The sequence below is a fragment of the Oncorhynchus mykiss genome, chromosome 24 (genome assembly GCF_057628025.1).
Source record: "Oncorhynchus mykiss isolate SJ-2025 chromosome 24, ASM5762802v1, whole genome shotgun sequence".
In the NCBI taxonomy this organism is placed as follows: Eukaryota; Metazoa; Chordata; class Actinopteri; order Salmoniformes; family Salmonidae; genus Oncorhynchus; species Oncorhynchus mykiss.
The window spans coordinates 20,715,001-20,738,513 of record NC_143045.1 but is presented as its reverse complement, the minus strand read 5'-3'; the positions used below and the strand labels follow the sequence as shown (position 1 = coordinate 20,738,513).

General features: G+C 41.1%; 1 protein-coding gene across 5 annotated transcripts in view; it reads right to left on the bottom strand.

Annotated features, from left to right (window-relative positions):
* Positions 1 to 22,865, bottom strand: part of LOC110503961 (cell adhesion molecule 1) — a 157,294-nt gene extending 134,429 nt beyond the window's left edge. For 3 of the 5 annotated variants that reach the window (XM_021582640.3, XM_021582643.3, XM_090218637.1), the window contains exon 1: positions 22,696 to 22,821. In XM_021582640.3, the coding sequence (XP_021438315.1) occupies positions 22,696 to 22,771 (76 nt within the window). In that variant the 5' untranslated portion in view covers positions 22,772 to 22,821. Of the gene's footprint in view, positions 1 to 22,695 lie in introns of all 5 variants that reach the window. The other 2 variants (XM_021582642.3, XM_090218636.1) reach the window with 2 other exon arrangements.
* Between the last annotated feature and the right edge of the window lie 648 nt (positions 22,866 to 23,513).

Sequence of the window (23,513 nt, the reverse complement as noted above, 5' to 3'; positions counted from 1 at the left end):
CCGCCACTCCTCCACTAACCTATCTCCTTTCCAGTGCATTCTAGGTTATCAGCCAGTTCTGGCACCGTGGCATCAGAGCCAGATCGAGGCACCTGCGGTGGATGAATGGTTTAGGCGCTCGGAGGAGACCTGGGACGCCGCCCATGTGCACCTGCAACAGGCCATAAGGCAGCAGAAGGCGAGCGCTGACCGCCACCGCAGTGAGGCCTCAGTGTTCGCACCGGGGGACCTGCCGGAAGCTGGGTCCGCGGTTTGTGGGGCCATTTAAAGTCCTGAGGAGACTGAACGAGGTTTGTTACAGGTTACAGCTCCCCCTGATTATCGTATTAACCCCTCGTTCCATGTGTCTCTCCTCAGGCTGGTGGTGGCTGGTCCACTCCAGGAATCTGAGGTGCGGGAGGTTCCTCCGCGGCGTTCGGCGGTTGATGTCACTGGTTTTCTAGCTGCCACCGATCCACTTTTCATTTTCCATTTGTTTTGTCTTCATTGTACACACCTGGTTTCCATTCCCATAATTATATGTTCCTTATTTAACCCTCTGTGTCCCCCATGGTTTTGAGCATGTTTGTTCATTATAAGTTGGTCTCGTTTGTGAGCTTGATTATGTTCCTTCTTGGAATATTAGTTTTTTTGAGTAAAGTTACATTTATTACTCATCTCTGTGACCTGCGCCTGACTCCGCCTTACCTGCTACACCTAGACGCCTTACACCCATGGTGTTTATACTTGCATACTATTGTTTGTACAGATGACCGTGGTACCTTCAGGCATTTGGAAATTGCTCCCATGGATAAACCAGACTTGTGGAGGTCTACAATCTTTTTTTCTGAGGTCTTAACTGATTTCTTTTGATTGTCCCATGATGTCAAGCAAAGAGGCACTGAGTTTGAAGGTAGGCCTTGAAATACATCCACAGTTACACCTCCAATTGACTCAAATTATGTCAATTAGCCTATTAAAAGCTTCTGAGCTTCATGACATAATTTTCTGGAATTTTCGGAGCTGTTTAATGGCACAGTGATCTTAGTGTGTGTGAACTTCTGACCCACTGGAATTGTGATACAGTGAATTATAAGTTAAATAATCTGTCTGTAAACAACTGTTGGAAAAATGTATTGTGTCACGCACAAAGTAGATGTCCTTACCGACTCGCCAAAACTAGAGTTTGTTAACAAGAAATTTGTGGAGTGGTTGAAAAACGAGTTTTAATGACTCCAACCTAAGTGTATTTAAACTTCCGACTTCAACTGTACATTCTAAGAATTATATTCCAAATTCAATATTATCCCCCAAAATTCCACAAATTCCAATTCAATTCCCTCAGGCTGATCATGTCACTCTTCAGTCAGCCTAGCTGTATTGGAAATAAAGAAATACAAATTGAAATTATGGAAAAATAATCCTGGAGTTTTTTTTATTTTTATTCCAAAGATTAAATGTCTTTACAATTCCAATTCAATTCCAATTCCATAACTTGATGGTTGAAATTTGAATTGAATTCAACATAAATTCTCCACTTCATGAGTCAATTCAAGGATTGATTTAGAATTTGATTGACCCCAATCCTAGTCTACATACAGTAAGTGACACAAAGCCCTTCATATGCCATAGAGAAGTTCTGTGGCAGGTTTATGTCCCTGTAAATGACAGACAGTCATTTGTAGCTGATCCTATCCTCATCCTAACCCAGAGGGGTGTGGTGTGTGTGTTCACCAAATCCTATCTTCATCCTAACCCAGTGGGGTGTGGTGGGTGTGTTCACCAAATCCCTCCCCGGGTCACATTTTCCTCAGAACTGTAACAGAAATGTTCCTCCTGCAGATGTTTGACCACAAAGGGCTGTGAGTGATATAGTGAAGTTAACATAATACAATCTCTGCCTAATTAAGGCCACCTGGAGCTGGAGATCTGTCTTAAACCTAGTACTGGAGCCTTCAACCATAGTTCATGTTTGTTATTTAAATCAAATATTTCACTATGAGTTATGAAAGGAGTACCATAGATAAAAGGGGAAACCCAAGTAGTTCACATGGGGTATGAAAAGAATATGTCATGAATAGAGTGTACTACATTTTGTAAACTTGGCCCTTTGCCAAAGTTAAAAAAAAATGGCGTTGTTTAGAAGGATGGCAAGGGCAAATTGATTTATTGCACACGCACACTTCACAGAGTAGGCGTTCCCTAACAGAAGTATGAAAATACATACTAAAACACGGCAATTAGATCTCGCCAGCTCGTGTTTGGCTCTGCTCACCTCCTTGCATGTTCTGCCCACTGTGCTTATTTGCTCCCATTGACGCGGATTAACTATCTTGGGTTAGTTACCAGTATCTATGGGGGTCGACTACTCTGGTGATACAAGACCTCAATCTCCAAAGTGGTAGGTTCTGGACAAACCTAGAACTACTGGAGTTGTGAGCGATTTGAAATGCTCTGAAATGACATACAAAACCAGACAGGATATAGTTAACTGATTTCATCTGGTTTAAGTGACAGAAATGTATCTAATCTAGCATGTGATGTCAGTAAAATAATTTCAATTGTATCAATGAAAACAACAAGACTGTTGATGTCTGAACAGGTAAATCAAGCCTGTATCTCTGGTACTTGTAAGAGTCTGGGATATTATCTGACACCACAACATAGCAACACTAACGCCTCGCCCTCTCTCACAAGTCATCACCTCCGTATGGCGAGCCAGCCATTCCAGCCCACAGTCTGTTATGTGCTGTGAAATGATTTAATTACCAGTCTGGTGATGACTCTGTGTCTTAAGCCCTCATTATAAGACAGTGCACATTGGTAGGGAGCTGGAAAATGGCACATTTGTAGCACATTAAAGGCTATATGGTAGCCTCAGGTCTCCAAACAAAAAAGATCAAAACAAAATGGCAATACAGATCACATTTTAACATTATTATCATTTTTATCAGACAGACGGAAGACATGACAACCAAAGCATCTTTGTCCTTTTGAAGATCCTTTGTGGTGACGCATCTTTTTTTAAACATGAATAAAATAAACTGTTAAAATCTTGTTGAGATGGTGTGGGAATGAAAGAGAACGCAGGTCAATTTGGAACAAATCATTTCCTGAGTTTACATAACTGCTGGGTGATTAGGTGTCCTAGATACTGTATATTTGATGAGGCCAGCTTGGGAAGATAGCCAGGCATTTTGGCTGCACCCGCTAAAAACTGGAAGAGCCTTTTTTTGCAAACAGACTCTTGAGAGGAGGGAGGCAGCAGACAGTAACAGTAGTCTAATACTTGAAGCCTGCACATCCTGATGTATTATACAGTGACAATCCTCACTGCACTGAACACATTTAAATAAATGCAGATTTGGGATTTAAGATGAAACCAACATGTCTGTCATAGTGATTCACAATTACATTCAAATGAACAATATTTCACAGCTTTGGAGTAAAACATTTTTGTGTCTAGTTTGAACTTCTGCTTCAAAAGTCTTCCAGGTGTTTTTGTCGTTATATTGTTTATTGTGAAATGTACTGTAGATCAACAATTTTTAACATACCTTTTACCATCTAAAAGGCTTGAAGGAACAGAGTGATTTGCTTGTTCTCTGGGATCCATGATATGGTTTCTGAACCATTTCCCTCCACACTACTTCAGCCTATTTAGATTATGCAAAGCTTTCAAAACTTTGTTGAAAATCACTCTGAAAAAAAGTCAAATTAGAAAGTTCTAGCAACTGTGGAAAAATATGAAACAACCTACTGAAATACTAATGGGAACATTCTTGTCCTGTCAATGTTGTTTTTAATGGAATATGTGATGCTGTGATAAGACGTTCAGTCATGTTTGTTTGTCACCATACCACCAAACATTTATTGGAGACAAAAAAAAGAAAAGCCTAAATGTGAAGTGGTTCAAATTAATTGAATGGAAAACAGCCAATTAAAACATGTGGAGAAAAAAAAATACCCCCTTGAATTTAAATACTACTTATTGTTTAGTCAAACTAATAGATTCATGACAGCAGGGCAACACAAATCACTCACAGTTCCAAAGTCATAACTATTCACATCCAACTTTAACAATATGACCAAACAAGTCCACTGAAAAACACATTATTCTCTCAACTCAATAGACTCCTTCCTCTACCAACTGAACTCTTGTAACATAACATGTGACTGTCTGCTTGTCCACCTGAAGACTAATAACATGTGAACAAGCTAATCCAACTTCCCCAATACCAACCCAATTACCAGAGTTAAGACAGGCCTGCTCTCAGGCTGGGGAAATCAGCCATAGATCCTCCAACAGTGCCTTTGTCAAACAGGCCCACCCTTTCCCTTCCTAACTCAACTATCCTCCTCCCCTCTCCTGCCTGCTCAACCACAACTACTATGCTAAATAAACCATTTACATCTCCCACTGCAGCAGCATAGCTTATCTACATTTTCCAATAAAACTCCTAAATTGATGGATGTCATCTTAGTGCTCACAGGTCATAACTCATGCTGCTTTCTAATAACACTGTGTTGTGCTGTTATTAGGTCTAGACATACTATTCTTTCCCACACCATCCCTAAGCCTGTCCTGTTTTCCTTTATTGATATCTATTTAAACAGCAGCAGTTAGCCTTCCTCTGAGGCATGTTGTATATACATGCATTTGAGGATCCGGCTTTTGAGGTGAAGGAAAGTCAATTCTCATTTAAGGAGCAGACATAGATGCTTTGGGATGGGTCCTTGTCGGACCACTGAGCATAAACAAGCATAATGCATCATGTAAATATTACACAAACACAAACTCTCTGACTTTACATCACTTGCGACTTTTTGTTAAGTGTTTTTAGTTAACACTGAGTATGTAATGTGTGTTTTCAGATACCAGAGATGTCCCACACTGGCCTTCGACTGCCTACCCTGCCAAAATGTCGTAAATGTAAATGACAGCCACTGTCATCAATGAGACAACAAATGAGTCCAAATAACCCTGTTAGTGAAAACTATTTTCCATTCATTCTGTTTCAGGCTTCTGTGAGGAGAAATCAATGGGCTTCACTTGGTGAAATTAAATTAACAATGTGGAGAGGCCTCAGTGTTCTGGGTGAATAAAGGACACGTCAGGTCTGGGGAAGATGAGGATGGAGGAAAAGAGGAGGAAAAGAGGATAGAGAGTCCTCCTTCCCTGTGACAAGAGTTGCAAAGGGATGAACTTCAAGAGGGATGGTGATATGAGTAAGAGGAGTTTGCAGCAAAGTGTTTTGATGTAGACATTCAATCAAACCCCCACTGCAGACAAAGCTAATTGCTACTGTACAACACAAATCTATCCTGCAATTCAAATGTATTTGTTTTTGTTTTTAATCAATTCAATTAATTACACTTAAATGTGGTTTAATGTGACAGTTTTTTTGACATAACTATTTCATTACTGATAGTGCAAGTGGTGGGTCTATATTAAACGTTGTTATAAACGCTTAGTCATCATGATGAAACCTTCAAAAGAATACTAAACATGCCTTTATTTAGCCTATACTGTGGCCAATCGAGTTTGTTAGCCAATCAAAAATTGCAATGAGTGACAATAAGGTGAAAGACTGAGCTGCAGCGGCAAAACCACAGAGCAGCATGGGAGAAGAATTCATTATAAGAGGACTGGTAAGGCTATGGTATGGAGTGTTCATAAAGTGGCAGGCAGATGACACCTGTAACACCTGAACAGATTAGATAGTTTGACAGTGGGCTTGCTTTCCTTGTTAAGTACAAACAGACTGTCATTTGGCAGCCCATGGACGAAGCCCATATTTCCTCTTTAATACATTTACCTGTCATCTTAGAGGTAAACAATGTGACTCAGTTTTTGCCTCACATTAACTATATTGCCTTCCTGTCTCGCCGTCCCTTGACAGACATAGCACTGGACCAAGAGTGAGAAGTAATCAATGGGCTGCTGGTTTGGGTCAATTCATATTATTGCTTGGGTTGCACAGTCCTGATTCAACTGACAATGACAGATTAGAGGTGTGTGTGGGAGAGTAATTAAGATGGTTCTTAAGTCAGGCTGATAACTCAAAGAGGCTGACGCCCCAGGCTAGTAGCACACTACCTGCAGACTGTAAACCCTCTCTCATGTAAACATCAGAAATATGATCTTATACCACACAGTATACAACCTTGAGAAATTATAAGTTCTACAGTAGTTGTGTACACTGTTGATGTGGTCCTATATGACCCTATCTTAATAAGATTTCATACAGGCACATCATGCACAAATTGCTGCATTGACATACAAGGCCCCATGCTGTTGTGTGTAACAACTCTTGAGGGCAATTCTACAAAATACATTTGTCTATGAAATACATAATATTCCAACGCAATTTTTTTCTTTAAATAGCTATAGCTGCGTTTTTTAGCCCTTTACCACTGGAAAACAATTAAAAGGGAAAGGGTTATGGCATAGTAGCCAAGCCTAGTGGTTAGAGCGTTGGACCAGAAACCAAAAAGTTACTAGATTGAATCCCCAAGTTCAAAATCTGTCGTTCTGCCCCTGAACAAGGCAGTTAACCCACTGTTCATAGGCTGTCATTGTAAATCCGAACTTGTTTTTAACTGACTTGCCTAGTTAAATAAAAAGGTCAAAATAGGCTTACAACAAGTAGCTCAGTAGCTGTTTACTATTGACAGCATATCATGTATTCTAATAAATTCTATATTGTATTAAAATAACGACGGGAAATAACTGTTTGTATTTGTATTTATTAGGGATCCCCATATAATACCGCCATACAGTGCATTCAGAAAGTATTCGGACCCCTTGACTTTTCCACATTTTGTTACGTTACAGCCTTATTCTAAAATGGATTCAATATTGTTTTTCCTCTTCAATCTACACACAATACCTCATAATGACAAAGCGAAAACAGGTTTGTTTTCGCTTTGTCATTATTATTGAAATAAGTATTCAGACCCTTTACTATGAGACTCAAAATTGAGCTCAGGTGCATCCTATTTCCATTGATCATCCTTCAGATGTTTCTACAGCTTGATTGGGGTCCACCTGTGGTAAATTCAATTGATTGGACATGATTTGGATAGGCCCACACCTGTCTATATAAGGTCCCACAGTTGACAGTGCATGTCAGTGCAAAAAGCCATGAGGTCGAAGGAATTGTCGGTAGAGCTCAGAGACAGGATTGTGTCGAGGCACAGATCTGGGGAAGGGTACTAAAACATTTCTGCAGCATTGAAGGTTCCCAAGAACATATTGGCCTCCAAGTTTAGAACCACCAAGACTCTTCCTAGAGCTGACTGCCCGGCCAAACTGAGCATTCGGGGGAGAAAGGCCTCGGTCAGGGAGATGACCAAGAACCCAAAGGTCACTCTGGCAGAGCTCTAGAGTTCCTCTGTGGAGATGGGAGAGCCTTCCAGAAGGACAACCATCTCGGGCCAGACGGAAGCCATTCCTCAGTAAAAGGCACATGACAGCGCACTTGGAGTTTTCCAAAAGTCACCAAAAGTGACTCAGACCAAAAATAAACAAAATTCTCCAAGTTTGAACTCTTTGGCCTGAATGCCAAGGGTCATGTCTGGAGGAAACATGGCACCATCTCTACGGTGAAGCATGGTGGTGGCAGCATCATGCTGTGGGGATGTTTTTCAGCGGAAGAGACTGTGAGACTTGTCAGGTTTGAGGAAAAGATGAACAGAGCAAAGTACAGAGAGATCCTTGATGAAAACCTGCTCCAGAGCGCTCAGGATCTCAGACTGGGGCAAAGGTTAACCTTCCAACAGGACAACAACCCTAAGCACACAACTCAAGAGTGGTTTCGGGACAAGTCTCTAAATGGGGACAAGTCTAAATGTCCTTGAGTGGCCCAGCCAGAGCTCGGACTTGAAAAAAATAATTTAATCAATTTTAGAATAAGGCTGTAACGTACTGTAACAAAATATGGAAAGAGTCAAGGGATCTGAATACTTTCCGAATATACTGTACAACAATATTACAAAGTACGTGCGTGTGCTAAAGCCGGTGTGTTTATGTGTGTGTCTGTACCTTTGTGTGTCTCTTCACAGTTCCCGCTGTTCCATAAGGTGTATTTTTACCTGTTTTTTTCAAATCTGACTCTACTGCTTGCATCAGTTACCTGATGTGGTATAGCGTTCCATGTAGTCATGACTCTATGTAGTACTGTGGGCCTCCCATAGTCTGTTCTGGACTTGGGGATTGTGAAGAGACTTTTGGTGGCATGTCTTGTAGGGTATGCATGGGTGAGAGTGCTAGTAGTTTAAACAGACAGCTTGGTACATTCACCTTGTCAACACTTACAAAAACAAGTAGTGATGAAGTCAATCTCTCCTCCACTTTGAGCCAGGAGAGATTGACATATATATTATTAATATTAGCTCTCTACGTACATCCAAGGACCAGCCGTGCTGCTCTGTTCTGAGAAAGTTGCAATTTTCCTAAGTCCTTTTTTGTGGCACCTGATCACACAACTGAACAGTAGTCAAGTCAAGGTAGGACCTGCCTTGTTGATAGTGTTGGTAAGAACGCAGAGCAGCGCTTTATTAAGGACAGGCTTCTCCCCATCTTAGCCACTGTTGTATCAATATGTCTTGACCATGACGGTTTACAATACAGGGTTACTCCAAGCAGTTTAGTCACCTCAACTTGCTCAATTTCTACATCATTTATTACAAGATTCAGTTGAGATTTAGGGTTTAGTGGAAGATATGTCCTAAAAATAATACATTGAGTTTTTGAAATATTTAGGACAAACCAATTCCTTGCCATCCATTCTGAAACTAACTGCAGCTCTTTGCTAAGTGTTGCAGTAATCTCAGTCACTGTAGCAGCTGACGTGTATAGTGTTGAGTCATCCACATACATAGACACACTGGCTTTAATCATGTGAGTAAAGAATTGAAAAAGTAAGGCGCCTAGACAGCTGCCCTGGGGAATTCCATTCTACCTGGATTATGTTGGAGAGGCTTCCAATAAAGAAGACCCTCTGTGTTCTGTTAGACAGGTAACTCTTTATCCACAATATAGCAGGGGGTGTAAAGCCATAACACATACGTTTTTCAGGCAGCAGACTATGATCGATAATGTCAAAAGCCGCACTGAAGTCTAACAAAATAGCTCCACAAACTTTTTATCGTCAATATCTCTCAGCCATTCATCAGTCATTTGAGTAAGTGCTGTGCATGTTGAATGTTCTTCCCTATAAGCATGCTGCAAGTCTGTTGTCAATTTGTTTACTGTAAAATAGCATTGTATCTGGTCAAACACAATTCCTTCCAAAAGTTTACTAAGGGTTGGTGACAGGCTGATTGGTCGGCTATTTTAGCCACTAAAAAGGGCTTTACTATTCCTAGGTGACTTTTGCTTCCATCCAGGCCTGAGGGGACACACTTTCTAGTAGGCTTAAATGAAATACATTTAGTTTATTGAACCTTTCTTTAACTAGGAAAGTCAGTCAAGAACAAATTCTTATTTACAATGACTGCCTACCCCAGCAAACCCAGATGATGCTGGGCCAATTGTGGGCTGCCCTATGGGACTCATAGCATGATTGATTCAGCCTGGATTCAAACCGGGGACTGTAGGGACGCCTCTTGCACTGAGATGCAGTGCCTTAGACTGCTGCGCCACTCGGGAGCCCAAATAGGCAAATAGGAGTGGCAAAATCATCTGCAATTATCCTCAGTGATTTTCCATCCAATTTGTCAGACCCCGATGGCTTGTCATTGTTGATAGACAATAGAGGTCGACCAATTCATCGGAATGGCCGATTAATTAGGGCCGATTTCAAGTTTTCATAAGAATCGGAAATCGGTATTTTGGGGCGCAGATTTGCCGTTTTTAAAAAATATATATTTTTTACACCTTTATTTAATCCTTATTTAACTAGGCAAGTCAGTTAAGAACACATTCTTATTTTCAATGACGGCCTAGGAACAGTGGGTTAACTGCCTTGTTCAGGGGCAGAACGACAGATTTTCACCTTGTCAGCTCAGGGAACCAATCTTGCAACCTTAACTAGTCCAACGCAATAAAGGCTGCCTGTTATGCGAATGCAGTAAGCCAAGGTAAGTTGCTAGCTAGCATTAAACTTATCTTATAAAAAACAATCAATCATAATCACTAGTTAACTACACATGGTTGATGATATTACTAGATATTATCTAGCGTGTCCTGCGTTGCATATAATCTGACTGAGCATACAAGTATCTGACTGAGCGGTGGTAAGCAGAAGCAGGCGCGTAAACATTCATTCAAACAGCACTTTTGTGCGTTTTGCCAGCAGCTCTTCGTTGTGCGTCAAGCATTGCGCTGTTTATGACTTCAAGCCTATCAACTCCCGAGATGAGGCTTGTGTAACCGAAGTGAAATGGCTAGCTAGTTAGCGCACGCTAATTGTCGTTGTGTTGCTGGTTCGAGCCCAGGGAGGAGCGAGGAGAGGGACGGAAGCTATACTGTTACACTGGCAATACTAAAGTGCCTATAAGAATGTCCAATAGTCAAAGGTTAATGAAAAGCAAATGGTATAGAGGGAAATAGTCATATAATTCCTATAATAACTACAACCTAAAACTTCTTACCTGGGAATATTGAAGACTCATGTTAAAAGGAACCACCAGCTTTCATATGTTCTCATGTTCTGAGCAAGGAACTGAAACGTTAGCTTTCTTACATGGCACATATTTTACATGGAACATATTGCACTTTTACTTTCTTCTCCAACACTTTGTTTTTGCATTATTTAAACCAAATTGAACATGATTCATTATTTACTTGAGGCTAAATTGATTTTATTGATGTATTATATTAAGTTAAAATAAGTTTTATTCAGTATTGTTGTAATTGTCATTATTACAAATAAATAAATAAATAAATTGGCCGATTAATCGGTATTGGCTTTTATGGTCCTCCAATAATCGGTATCGGCGTTGAAAAATCATAATCGGTCGACCTCTAATAGACAACAATAACTTTTTCACCTCTTCCTCGCTCACTTTACGGAATTCAAAAGTACAATGCTTGTCTTTCATAATTTGATCAGTTATACTTGGATGTGTAGTGTCAGGGTTTGTTGTTGGCATGTCATGCTTAAGTTTGCTAATCTTGCCAATGAAAAAATCATGAAAATAGTTGGCAATATCAGTGGGTTATGTGATGAATGAGCCATCTGATTCAATGAATGTTGATGCCGAGTTTGCCTTTTTGGCCAGAATTTCATTTAAGGTGCTCCAAAGCTCCTTAGTATCATTCAATATATAATTTATGTGTGCTTCATAGTCTAGTTTCTTCTTTCTTTTAGCTAAATATGCACGTTTAAAAATATATACTTCTGTGTATTAATTTTAGGAAAGGCATTGATGTTCATGGTTAGGTACACATTGGAGCAACGATATGCACTGCATCGATTATATGCAATGCAGGACACGCTAGATAAACTAGTAATATCATCAACCATGTGTAGTTAACTTATGATTGATTGATTGTTTTTTATAAAATAAGTTTAATGCTAGCTAGCAACTTACCTTGGCGTACTGCATTCACATAACCGGCAGTCTCCTCGGGGAGGCAAGATTGAATCCCCCGAGCTGACATGAAAATCTGTCGTTCTGCCCCTGAACAAGGCAGTTAACCCACCGTTCCTAGGCCGTCATTAAAAATAAGAATGTGTTCTTAACTGACTTGCCTAGTTAAATAAAGATTAAATAAAGGTGTAAAAAAATATATAGGCCAAATCTGTGTCCAAAAATACCGATTTCCGATTGTTATGAAAACTTGAAATTGGCCCTAATTAATCGGCCATTCTGATTAATCGGTCAACCTCTAGTTCCAACATCTTGTGGAAAGCCTTCCCAGAAGAGTGGAGCATGTTATAGCAGCAAAGGGGGGTCCAACTCCATATTAATACCCATGATTTTGGAATGAGATCTTGGACGAGCAGATGTCCACATACTTTTGGTCATGTAGTGTGATCAGAAAATCAGGTGTTTGACTAAGTTGCTAACAGACTGTTGCTAAATGACTGTCAATATGGTGAACTAACACCATGCAGATGTCAGATTATGAAGTCAGTAGGCAACAGGCAGCCATTACTGAACACCCTCGTCTTACTGACTCAGTCAACCAGTCGACTAGTTCAGTGGATTGGCAGGTTTCCAGAGGGCCACTGATTCTGATGGCAGGTGGGACATCCCTCCGTTGCCCTCCAAAACGTCCAGTCGCATCCAGCTGTGTAAGTGGATAATGTGGCTGCCATTTGAGTCAATCTGGGCGAAAGCATCTGCTAAGCAAACCACATCACTTAACCATGGCCGATGGGGAGTGACTGCAGCGTGACTGTTGATGCGGAGAGGGCAGAGCAAACAGATGTTGATGAGTCTCACCCATTTACTTCCTCCAATTAGATTAAGTTGAGGCAATCTGATGACCTGGCATTCTTGACTATTTATCAGATCAGTTGAATACGGTATTCCCAGTTACCCAGCCAGCCCTACTCTCCTCTCCTTTGGCAGCATCTGTACATTTATTGATCGGCTGAGTCTCTCATTCAGAAAGCTAGATCTGTACAGATTATCGATTAGTAACTCTCTCCCGCACAGAAAGCTGATGGTCTTCTATCCACCACACTGATCAACAGTTATGTAGTCTTAGAGATGGGGATGCTTCTCAGCTGTTGTCATGGTTTCTGAATTGTTCCACTTTCTCTCCGTGAGGGTGGTTAAATAAACTGCATGCAAGCTGTGAAGTTTCCAATAACATTTGTTTGAAAAATATCAACATTTCCACCTGCAACTAGCTAAAATGTACCTTTTTGGAAACTCTGGACAGTACTCAGATTTTAAAAAATCTTGGTCGGCCAATCGATTGGTCTACATTTTTAAATGTGTATTTTTCCATATATAGACACACCATATGTGTTTTAATAAAAATCAACTATATATTCATTGAGCTTGTCTGATGCTTTAAGATCACAGTTGAAGGAAATAAGACACAAATGACTCGAAGGAGCCAGAGATCAACATAACCAGAAGAATAAAAAACTTCACCTGTCCCGACCATCCTCCTCCTGCTCCTACAGGCTTTAGCAGATTCTGCAGTTACTGTATATTGAATGCATAAACAGACATTACAGTAACCAAACAAACATTGTAGATTAGAAATTATAGGAATTAACGGTAAATGTAGTACTGGTGATATAGACTTCATGGCCCAAAGTATGTGGACATCTGCTCATCGAACATTTCATTACAAAATCATGGGTATTAATATGGAGTTGGTCCCTCCTTTGCTGCTATAACAGCCTCCACTCTTCTGAGAAGGCTTTCCACTAGATGTTGGAATATTGCTGCGGGTTCTTGCTTCCATTCAGTCACAAGAGCATTACTGAGGTCGGGCACTGATGTTGGGCAGTTAGGCCTGGCTTGCAGTCGGCGCTCCAATTCATCCCAAAGGCGTTCTATGGGATTGAGGTCAGGGCTCTGTGCAGGCCAGTCAAGTTCTTCCACACCGATCTCGACAAACCATTTCTGAATGGACCTCACTTTGTGCGCAGGGCCATTGTCATGTTGAAACAGGAATGTGCCTTCCCTAAATTGTTGCCAGAATCGTCTAGAATGTCATTGTATGCTGCAGTGTTAAGATTTCCCTTCACTGGAACTAAGGGACCAAGCCCGAACCATGAAAAACAGCCCCCATACCATTATTCCTCCTCCACCAAACTGTACAGTTGGCACTATGTATTCGGGCAGGTAGCGTTCTCCTGGCATCTGCCAAACCCATATTCTTCGGACTGCCAGATGGTGAAGCGTGATTCATCACTCCAGAGAACATGTTTCCACTGCTCCAGATTCCAATGGCAGCGAGCTTTACACCACTTAGGCTTGTGCGCGGCTGCTCGGCCATGGAAATCCATTTCATGAAGCTCCCAACGAACAGTTCTTCTGCTGACTTTGCTACCAGAGGCAGTTTAGAACTTGGTAGTGAGTGTTGCAAACAAGGACAGACGATTTTTACAAGCTACATGCTTCAGCACGCGGCTGTCCGATTCTGTGAGCTTGTGTGGCCTACCACTTCGCAGCTGAGCCGTTGTTGTTCCTAGATGTTTCCACTTCACAATAATAGCACTTACATTTGACTGGGGCAGCTCTAGCAGGGCAGAAATTTGACGAACTGACTTGTTGGAAAGGTGGCATCCTAGACGGTGCCACGTTGAAAGTCATTAAGCTCTTCAGTAAGGGCCATTCTACTGCCAATGTTTGTCTATGGAGATTGCATAGCTGTTTTGATTAGATTTTATATATCTGTCAGCAACGGGTGTGACTGAAATAGCCAAATCCACTAATTTGAAGGGGTGTCCACATACGTTTGGCCATGTTGTGTATATAATGGGGAATTGATAGACACTAACAATCAAATGCAAACAAGTCACAGAATGAAGTTATGAAACAATGAATGTGCACAAATTGGTAGGAAAGAGCACATTCTGGAGAGAGATGTGCATCGTGCATCTTAGTGATACTCCCCTTCTTCTTGAACTGTGCCATCCCAGTGGCCTCTGCAATGGATTAGGAACTGAGATGGACGTAAATAAGACAGGTGTCTTCTGTGCCATAAAAACATATATATATTTGCTGATGCTCGACTAAATAAAATCTTGGTCGACCAACAGCCTATCGACCAAACAATCGTCCAGTCGAATAAGTGGGTTCAGCCCTAGTTCTGTGCATGCTAGGGACTGTGCCATGTCTGTTGATAGACTCGGTTCTGTTCTGCATTAAAACTGTCCCATGTCTCCATTCACGAGGTGCTGTGCTGTGAGCCGGCGACTGGTCCACAGTCTCTCTTAATGGTGTGCTGTGATTGCTCCATGAGGCATGCTAATGTGCACTCTATGCCTTCCTAAACAACAATATTGCTTCTTCATTTTCTTATCATGGAAATGATTCGCACAGTCATAGCCAGGCAATGTGAACAATGCAGTGAGGACCCTCAGATCCAGGGCACAGAGAGAACAATGTCATATTCATACCAGCAGACACCACTCCTCCTCCTCATTATCACAACACTGGCATGAATGAAGCACTCTGTCCTCACACTCATCAAAGGGCCCACCACCAGTCCTTTACTGCTATTTGACTGTTTACTACACTTAAGTTCAACAGCCAACATTGTTGTTCCAGCACTATCTTCAGCATTCTTCATTCATTGACAACTCAGCGTTCTCTATAGTGAAAATGCCTTTGACGAAAAGGTGGGAGGTCTGATTCGTATTCCATCCACAAATAACTCTAAAGTCAATAGGATGTCAACAATTCCCCTCTCCCTGCCCTTTGACCTTGGCCTAACACATGTTTATTTAGCAAAAGGCTATTTTACACAGACAGCAAAGTTGTATTGTGTTCCCCTGCTGAGGGCTTGAAGGGAGGACTATGTGTTTGTCCCAAATGGCAACCTATTCTCTATATAGTGCACTATTTGAAAAGTAGTCCAATATAAAGGGAATAGGGTGACTTTTGGGATGCATCCTAGTAGTCTTGAAAGGTTGAAAAACTATACAAGGTCAGTGATGGAGAGACATTCTGCAGGCACCACCAGACATAGCCAAAGGCCATCTCTTCTGACCTCTCACCCCTCTTTAGCTGCATGCCTTCACCCAGTTTGACTTGAAGACAAATACAACAGCGAAACCTCACTGCAGCCCTTAATCACACTTCAGCTAAATCCTCTGCTTCCCTTCACATTTGAGCAGACTTGCTTATCCAGGTGCAATTAGGGTTAAGTGCCTTGCTCAAGAGTACATCAACATATTTTTCACCTGGTCAGCTTGGTGATTTGAACCAGCAACCTTTCAGTTACTGGCCCAAAACTTAAATAAACACTAGGATACCTACAACCCTGTACAGAGGACAGGTAAGCAAGAGCTCACTTAAGAAAGTGTTTTGACACGCACGGAATTTGAGTCTGAAGCAGACAGAACTACCCACACAGCTTGAAATGTGCTGTCTTCCATCAGACACTAATGACTAACAAAACTGCAGTAGCTGATTTTCTTATGGATGTCAACAGTGTCTACCGGATCTTCTCTATTTCTCAAGTTGTACTGAGAAGAGCTGCTATGTCTCAGCCTTCCCTTCCCTAAGAGTAACATTGTTTGCTGCCACCATATCAAGTAATATCCTGCATTATCTAGCATTATCTATAGCAATTAGGGTGAGGCTTATTAAGCAGAATCTAATGTAAATTTAATGAGCTATAAATTCAATTTCTTTAAATAGAAGAGTATATTATTGTTACAAATGATGTAGTGATCCCAGAGTACAAGCAATGAAATATTTCACTAGCTGGCAATGGGCCATTAGCTTGGGTGTTAAATTTGACTTGAAACAGGATAAGTGCATTTCACTGCAGGCTGTGAGAGCTGTGCAATTTTCCAACCACAGTACCCACAGGATATCAATGGGGCTGTACTTATTACTTATCATTCAAATCTTCTATGAGCATACAGAACAAGTTAAGTGGAAAAGATCAGTACACTGGCCCCAACAGTCAACAGCACTGTTAAACCGCTGTATTCAGGATACGTGAAGAACACAGGACCATATATTCTATTTAAACTGGCCCAGTAGATGCCAGTTCAGATACCAAGGCCTGTGAAGTATGAGGGTGATGACGCAGCACACAGACAGAATACAGTGCAGCAGCCTTATATCACTCTGTTTCAAAGCCAAACCCTTCAACCGCACTCGGACAGCCATCTTCAATCACCATCCATGTCACACATAGCAAACTGTATGGCAAACATAAGCACCATAACAAGTGTATGTTTCCTTTGTTTCTCAGAGAAACACACCAAAAGCAGTACAGGCCTGCCTAAGGCTCCATGACAGCTTCTATTGATCCATTTCACCATCATTCAGCGCTGATGAATGAGCTGGAGCTGACAATAAAGAAGCATTATGCAACCGTCTGAAATACCATGATCAGATCACAACAGATATGTACTATAAAAGAGGAACCCCTTGGAGAGATAAATAAACCCCCTGGAGAGATAGAGGAACCCACTGGAGAGATAGATGAACCCCCTGGAGAGATAGAGGGACCCCCTGGAGAGATAGAGGGAACCACTGGATAGATAGAGGAACCCCCTGGAGAGATAGATGAACCCCCTGGAGAGATAGAGGGACCCCCTAGAGAGATAGAGGGACCCCCTGGAGAGATAGATGAACCCCCTGGAGAGATAGAGGGACCCCCTGGAGAGATAGAGGAACCCCCTGGAGAGATAGAGGGACCCCCTGGAGAGATAGAGGAACCCCCCTGGAGAGATAGATGAACCCCCTGGAGAGATAGAGGGACCCCCTGGAGAGATAGAGGAACCCCCTGGAGAGATAGATAAACCCCCTGGAGCGATAGAGGAACCCCCCTGGAGAGATAGAGGAACCCCCTGGAGAGATAGATAAACCCCCTGGAGAAATAGAGATAGAGGAACCCCCTGGAGAGATAGAGGAACCCCCTGCAGAGATAGAGGAACCCCCTGCAGAGATAGAGGAACCCCCATGGTGTGATAGAGGAACCACTCCTGGAGAGAAAGAGGAACCCCTTGGAGAGATAGAGGAACCCCCTGGAGAGATAGAGGAACCCCCTGCAGAGATAGAGGGACCCCCTGCAGAGATAGAGGAACCCCCATGGTGAGATAGAGGAACCACTCCTGGAGAGAAAGAGGAACCCCCTGGATAGATAGATGAACCCCCTGGATAGATAGAGGCTCCCCCTGGAGAGACAGAGGCACCCCGGAGAGACAGAGGAACCCCCTGGAGAGATAGAATAATCCCCGGGAGAGATAGAGGACCCCTGGAGAGAATTAGGAACGCCTGGAGAGACACAAGGAGAAATACAGAATGTTATCGGGTTCAAACAAACCCTTTTTTTACATTCAGCATCTTATCTCAGCGGTTTATCAGAGAGGAGGATGAGCCAATCCATCTCTCACCTTGAATAATGTCTCTGTAAGAGATGGATTATTCCAAACAATATTTACAAGATCCTTCAACAGTCATTTTAAATCTGAATTTTTGTATTGCTACTTATCTTTCCTTTGAGGTATAAACCAACCAGGCTTGAGGTCAAATAAACGCCTGCCAAGCCTAGACCAGCTAAGCAAGATCTAGTCCGACTTTGCCCTTCTCTTTGGTGCTCTACTCTCACTATAAAAACATATCTAAATGCAGTGGCGACCCTTTATGGTGAGCCCCACATTTTTTAGGGGGAGCTTGCCTGTTTTGGTTATTATTTTGGCATTAATACGTGTCACATATTAGTTTGTAAACAATGTAAAAAATATATATATATATAATTGAGAATAAAGCCACATACAAACATGGTCTCTTTTTCATTTTCTTGAGTAAGGCAGCTCCAAAATACAGGTGTTTCAGCCTAGCTCAGTGCTTTCGGTGGTGGTGGGGCAAGCCAGCAGAAAATACAGAGTGTTGCGCTGTGATTGGCTCAGTGTTCTGTCACTCATGGGGACACTACGTCACCGCCAAGTCTAAGGGTAGAGCTAGAAAATTCTAGCCCCTTGGGTGCTGCCATAGAGTTAGATTAGAAGTGCCCATCCAAGAAGGCTCAAGGTCATTGGCCACAGATACAATTATGTCAAATCACATTATATGTACAGTAGCTTTGATTGGACTGATCATGTCAACATCATACTTTCTAAATCGTAACTAGTAGTCATCATCATGAATCAAGTAGACAATCTACTGGCAAATCCTTTTCAATCCTTGTCATATGAAGAGAAGTAATGAAAATAAATTATAGATAAAATGAAACATTCAACATTGGCCATGCTGTCAATGAAGCTTGATTTGTGCCGTGCTCAAAACAACTGTTAACTCAACTGTTAACTCGGAACATTACCTCCCTTATCCTACATCATTTGCACGTGCTGTGTATAGACTTTTCTATTGTATCATTGATTGTATGTTTGTTTATTCCATGTGTAACTCTGTGTTGTTGTATGTGTCAAACTGCTTTGCTTTATCTTGGCCAGGTCGCAGCTGCAAATGAGAACTTGTTCATAGCTAGCCTACCTCGTGAAATAAAAAATAAATAAAAATGAACTGCAAAAACTTGACTTCAGTGAGTTCAAGACAACTGGGAAATCGGGAATAAACGAGCTACGACTGGGAAAATACATTTTGAACTTTCATCCAACTCAAAATTATAAATATAAATATTCTAGGGAGATATGTATACTGTAGCTAAGAAAGTAATACAAGTGTATGTTGTGTTAGTAACCCATGAGCCTCACCCTAATAATTTGGTCTATTTTCCCTACTGTTCTGACTTGGTGGTGCACATGTAGCCTATAATGTGTTTTTGAGAAATGTAATCATTGAATAATGTAGGAGCTTTCATTGTTTGCTCATACGCCCCCTTTATTTATCCTACGGTTCTGACTTGGTGTACAGGGAGAACACTGTAAGAACGGCCCATGTCCTGAATTCTGTCGGCTGTACATTTCAAAAGTGCTGAACATATAGTTATATTGACTACGTACATCCTAGCCCGCTCATTAATGTCTTAATCGAAATTACGGATTGCCTCTTATCCACTTGTCGTCCTTTTATGCAATAGTTTGTACATCTCAATTGTCAGTAGAAACCACATTCGTTTGAGCAAGTCAGGCATATCAGCTGTGTTTTTTTAAAGGCAGTAAATGAGGCTGAATTAACTGTTTTGCTGCCAGACAAGGCTCCACTGATAGCCAGGTGTAGCAGTGGTATAGTGCAATTAATGTATTGTTTAGTGTTGTGTTGTGTAGTGAGGTGGCTTTGCTGGCATGCATCCCACTTTTTTATGTTTTTGCTCCACAAAGATTTACATGCTAAAATCACCACTGTCTAAATGTTATCCTACCAAGCCTGGTTAACTATGGTCCTAACAATATGTGGGTTTTGTTACAACTGTAAAGCTTTGCTAGGCCAGAATATAATCTTCAAATCTTGCACCACTTGGGATATTGTATTGGAAGCTATTGTGTATTTTGGATGCATTTAGGCATTTAACACAGAGAGAGAGGTTAATTAAATTAATGGTGACAGAGAGCGAAGCTCTAAAATACAGTGAATGGTGTTCAACCACTACTCAATGCAGACTACACTCCATTCAACAGTTGTCAAGCGAAAGCCTGTAGTTAACAATGTTACCTATTCATGTACAGTGCCTTCAGAAAGTATTCACACCCCTTGACTTTTTCCACATTTTGTTGTGTTATAGCCTGAATAGCCTGAATGGTTTAAATGTAGTTATTTTGTCACTGGCCTACACACAATACACCATCAGGTCAAAGTGGAATGATGTTTTTTCTAAATTTTTACAAATTAATGAAATATGAAAAGCTGAAATGTCTTCAGTCAATAAGGATTCAAACCCTTTGTTATGACAAGTCTAAATAAGTTCAGGAGTGAAAATTTGCTTAACTAGTCACATAATAAGTTCCGAGCACTCCCATGGAAAGATACAGGTGTCTTTCCTAACTCAGTTGCCGGAGAGGAAGGAAACCGCTCAGGGATTTCACCATGAGGCCAATGGTGACAAACAGTTACAGAGTGTAATAGCTGTGATAGGAGAAAACTGAGGATGGATCAACAACGTTATAGTTACTAACCTAAATGACAGAGTGAAAAGAAGGAAGCCTGTGCAGAATGCAAATATTCTAAAACATGCATCCTGTTTGCAAGCCACTAAATTATTACTTCAAAAAAATTTAGAAAAACAATTAACTTTTTGTCCTGAATACAAAGTGTTATGTTTGGGGCAAATCCATGCTTGTAATCGTTAAGGACTGGGGAGTTTTTCAGGATGAAAAAGAAACGGAATAGAGCTAAGCACAGACAAAATCCTGGAGGAAAACTTGGTTCAGTCTGCTTTCCACCAGACACTGGGAGACGAATTCACCTTTCAGCAGGACAATAACCTAAAACAAAAGGCCAATTCTACACTGGAGTTGCTTACCAAGAAGACAGTGTATGTTCCTGAGTGGCCAAGTTACATTGTTGACTTAAATCTACTTGAAAATGTATGGCAAGACCTGAAAATTGCTCTCTAGCAATGATCAACAACCAATTTGCCAGACCTTGAAGAATTTTGAAAATAATAATGTGGAAATATTGCACAATCCAGGTGTGGAAAGCTCCCAGGGACTTACTCAGAAAGACTCACTGCTGTAATCGCTGCCACAGGCGCTTCTACAAAGTATTGACAGAGGGGTGTGCATACTTATGTAAATGAGAAATTTCTGTATTTAATTTTCAATAAATTTGGCAAACATTTCTTCAAACATGTTTTTGCTTTGTCATTATGGGATATTGTTTGTAGGAAATGTGGAACAAGTGGGAATACTTTCTGAAGGCACTGTGTTTCTTTAGCCATGTTGCTTTAGTTTGGATAGGCTTCTGAGTAACCAAATGTGGAATCCTGATTAGATCACCCCCAAACATCCACCCATCCAACAAACACACACACAAACACACACACACACACGCATGCACGCGCACACACAAACACATGCGTAAAAACACACACAGAGACCTGTTGATTTTGAGTTGCGAAAATGAAAGGCTACATAAGAGACCTGTAAAGAATGTTATGGTCATCATTAAAAATAATGTATCTTATAAATTGACTGCATATTAGCGACAGATCATGAGACAAAAAAACAAACATTTTAGGATACTGTCCACACTACAACAGTAGGGTAAATTAAAAGATTATGAACATATCTTTGGCTACAGTGTCTGAGGTTTACTATATGAAATGATACGGGCGGGGCTGACTGCTGCTGGGTAGAGATTGATACATTGGTTCTGGACATCATTTACCGTGTAGACTAGTGCGTGCACCGTATCAGCGCACCTCAATTTATGTAGCCTACAAATAGCAGGAACAGTCGGGCAGGATTTAAATTCCTTGTAATCCAGTAATTCAAGAGATTTCTGGGTCCGTCAGTATCCCATTCGCGGGAAATAATATGTAGACACGCTCTAACTGTCAATGTGTATAATAGGATAATAGTAAGGAGGTACAGTATGTTGTCGTTTGGAGCTTATGCGCCGATACTCGTTCACCGCAGCCGTGGAGGGGACACACTGGCGTGAGTGTAGCCTACTGTAGCTGCATTGCGTGTTTTCCGGACATCCATTTAGAGTTATTCAACATATATATTAGCAACTGTGAGCATTTGCAATACATTTACACTGACCTCTCCGAGGAACACCGAGGAAACTCTTTCACTGGCAATTATGTGGCACATAGAAGTTACAGTGGTAGATTAACGTTATTTTCTTTGAAAGAAAATTGTAGGCTATTTGTTGATTATCTCATTTACAAATTTTCACCACTTTTGAGGTGCAACATACACTACATAATAGGCTACTTTCTGATTATAAAAAGGATGGACAGGCTATATCCAAAGGTCCCCCAGAAACAATGGCATATATGTTGTTTTGTATATAGGGACACGGGTTACAGAAAAGGTTGCACATTGAAGTAAGATCAAAAGAAGCAAAGTGCCGATGCTGAGATTTAGGAGAAGCTCACGCGCATCCCGCATCAGCCATCTCAAGTTGTAGGTAGCCTATGTTCAAACACTCCATGATGTCATACAATTTTTGATGCGCCTAATCACGAGTAAGTAATCCTACCTTTTAGAAGAAACGCCGCTGAAATCACGAAAACAGAGAGAGAAATAGTGAGAGATCCGTTTCCCGTGATCGCCATGTTGGACACCTGCTCGAGACTGGCGGCGCTAAATCACCTAGAGACGGCCATGGGATGCGAGCGGAGGGAGGGCGCAAATAGGGAATCTTCTATCAAATGAGACTCCGTGATTTTTAGAGTCACTTACCTCATGTTTTGCATAATTCCACCCATAGTTCAGTATTTTTGATTTGAGACAAATGTCAAATTTAGGAAAAAATAAATATCATAACATGTTTATAAACTGTGTAGGCTGTGTGCATTAATTATCTATGTTGATAATTATCCCCAGTCCAATTAACACTTAATCGGCTATAAAAAATAAGTATTACGTTGTTATTTTCTGTTTTTTTGATTAGGCCTAATACTGTGTCAAGGTGCTTTATATGCTAAACCCCTTATTCAAATTAGTTTATTACTGTTTCCCTATAATACGAGCAATAATGTGTCAATAACAGCGTTTAATGGAGCGTGTTTCGTTAGTCAGAATATCTATCACGATCATAGATCACGATTCAGAAAACATCATGTACTTACAGTTTGTTTTGTCAAGTACCTACGCAGTTTGACATTTAACCATTGTCACTCACAGAGCGCCCCCTACGTTATTCCTTGAGCGGAGCAGTTTGTCACGAATGACGACGTATAGGCAGTATCCATATAGGCTACATTATATGTGATTCGGTGTTAAACTTTGTCAATGTGTGTGTGTGTGTGTGTGTGTGTGTGTGTGTGTGTGTGTGTGCGTGCGTGCGTGTGTGTG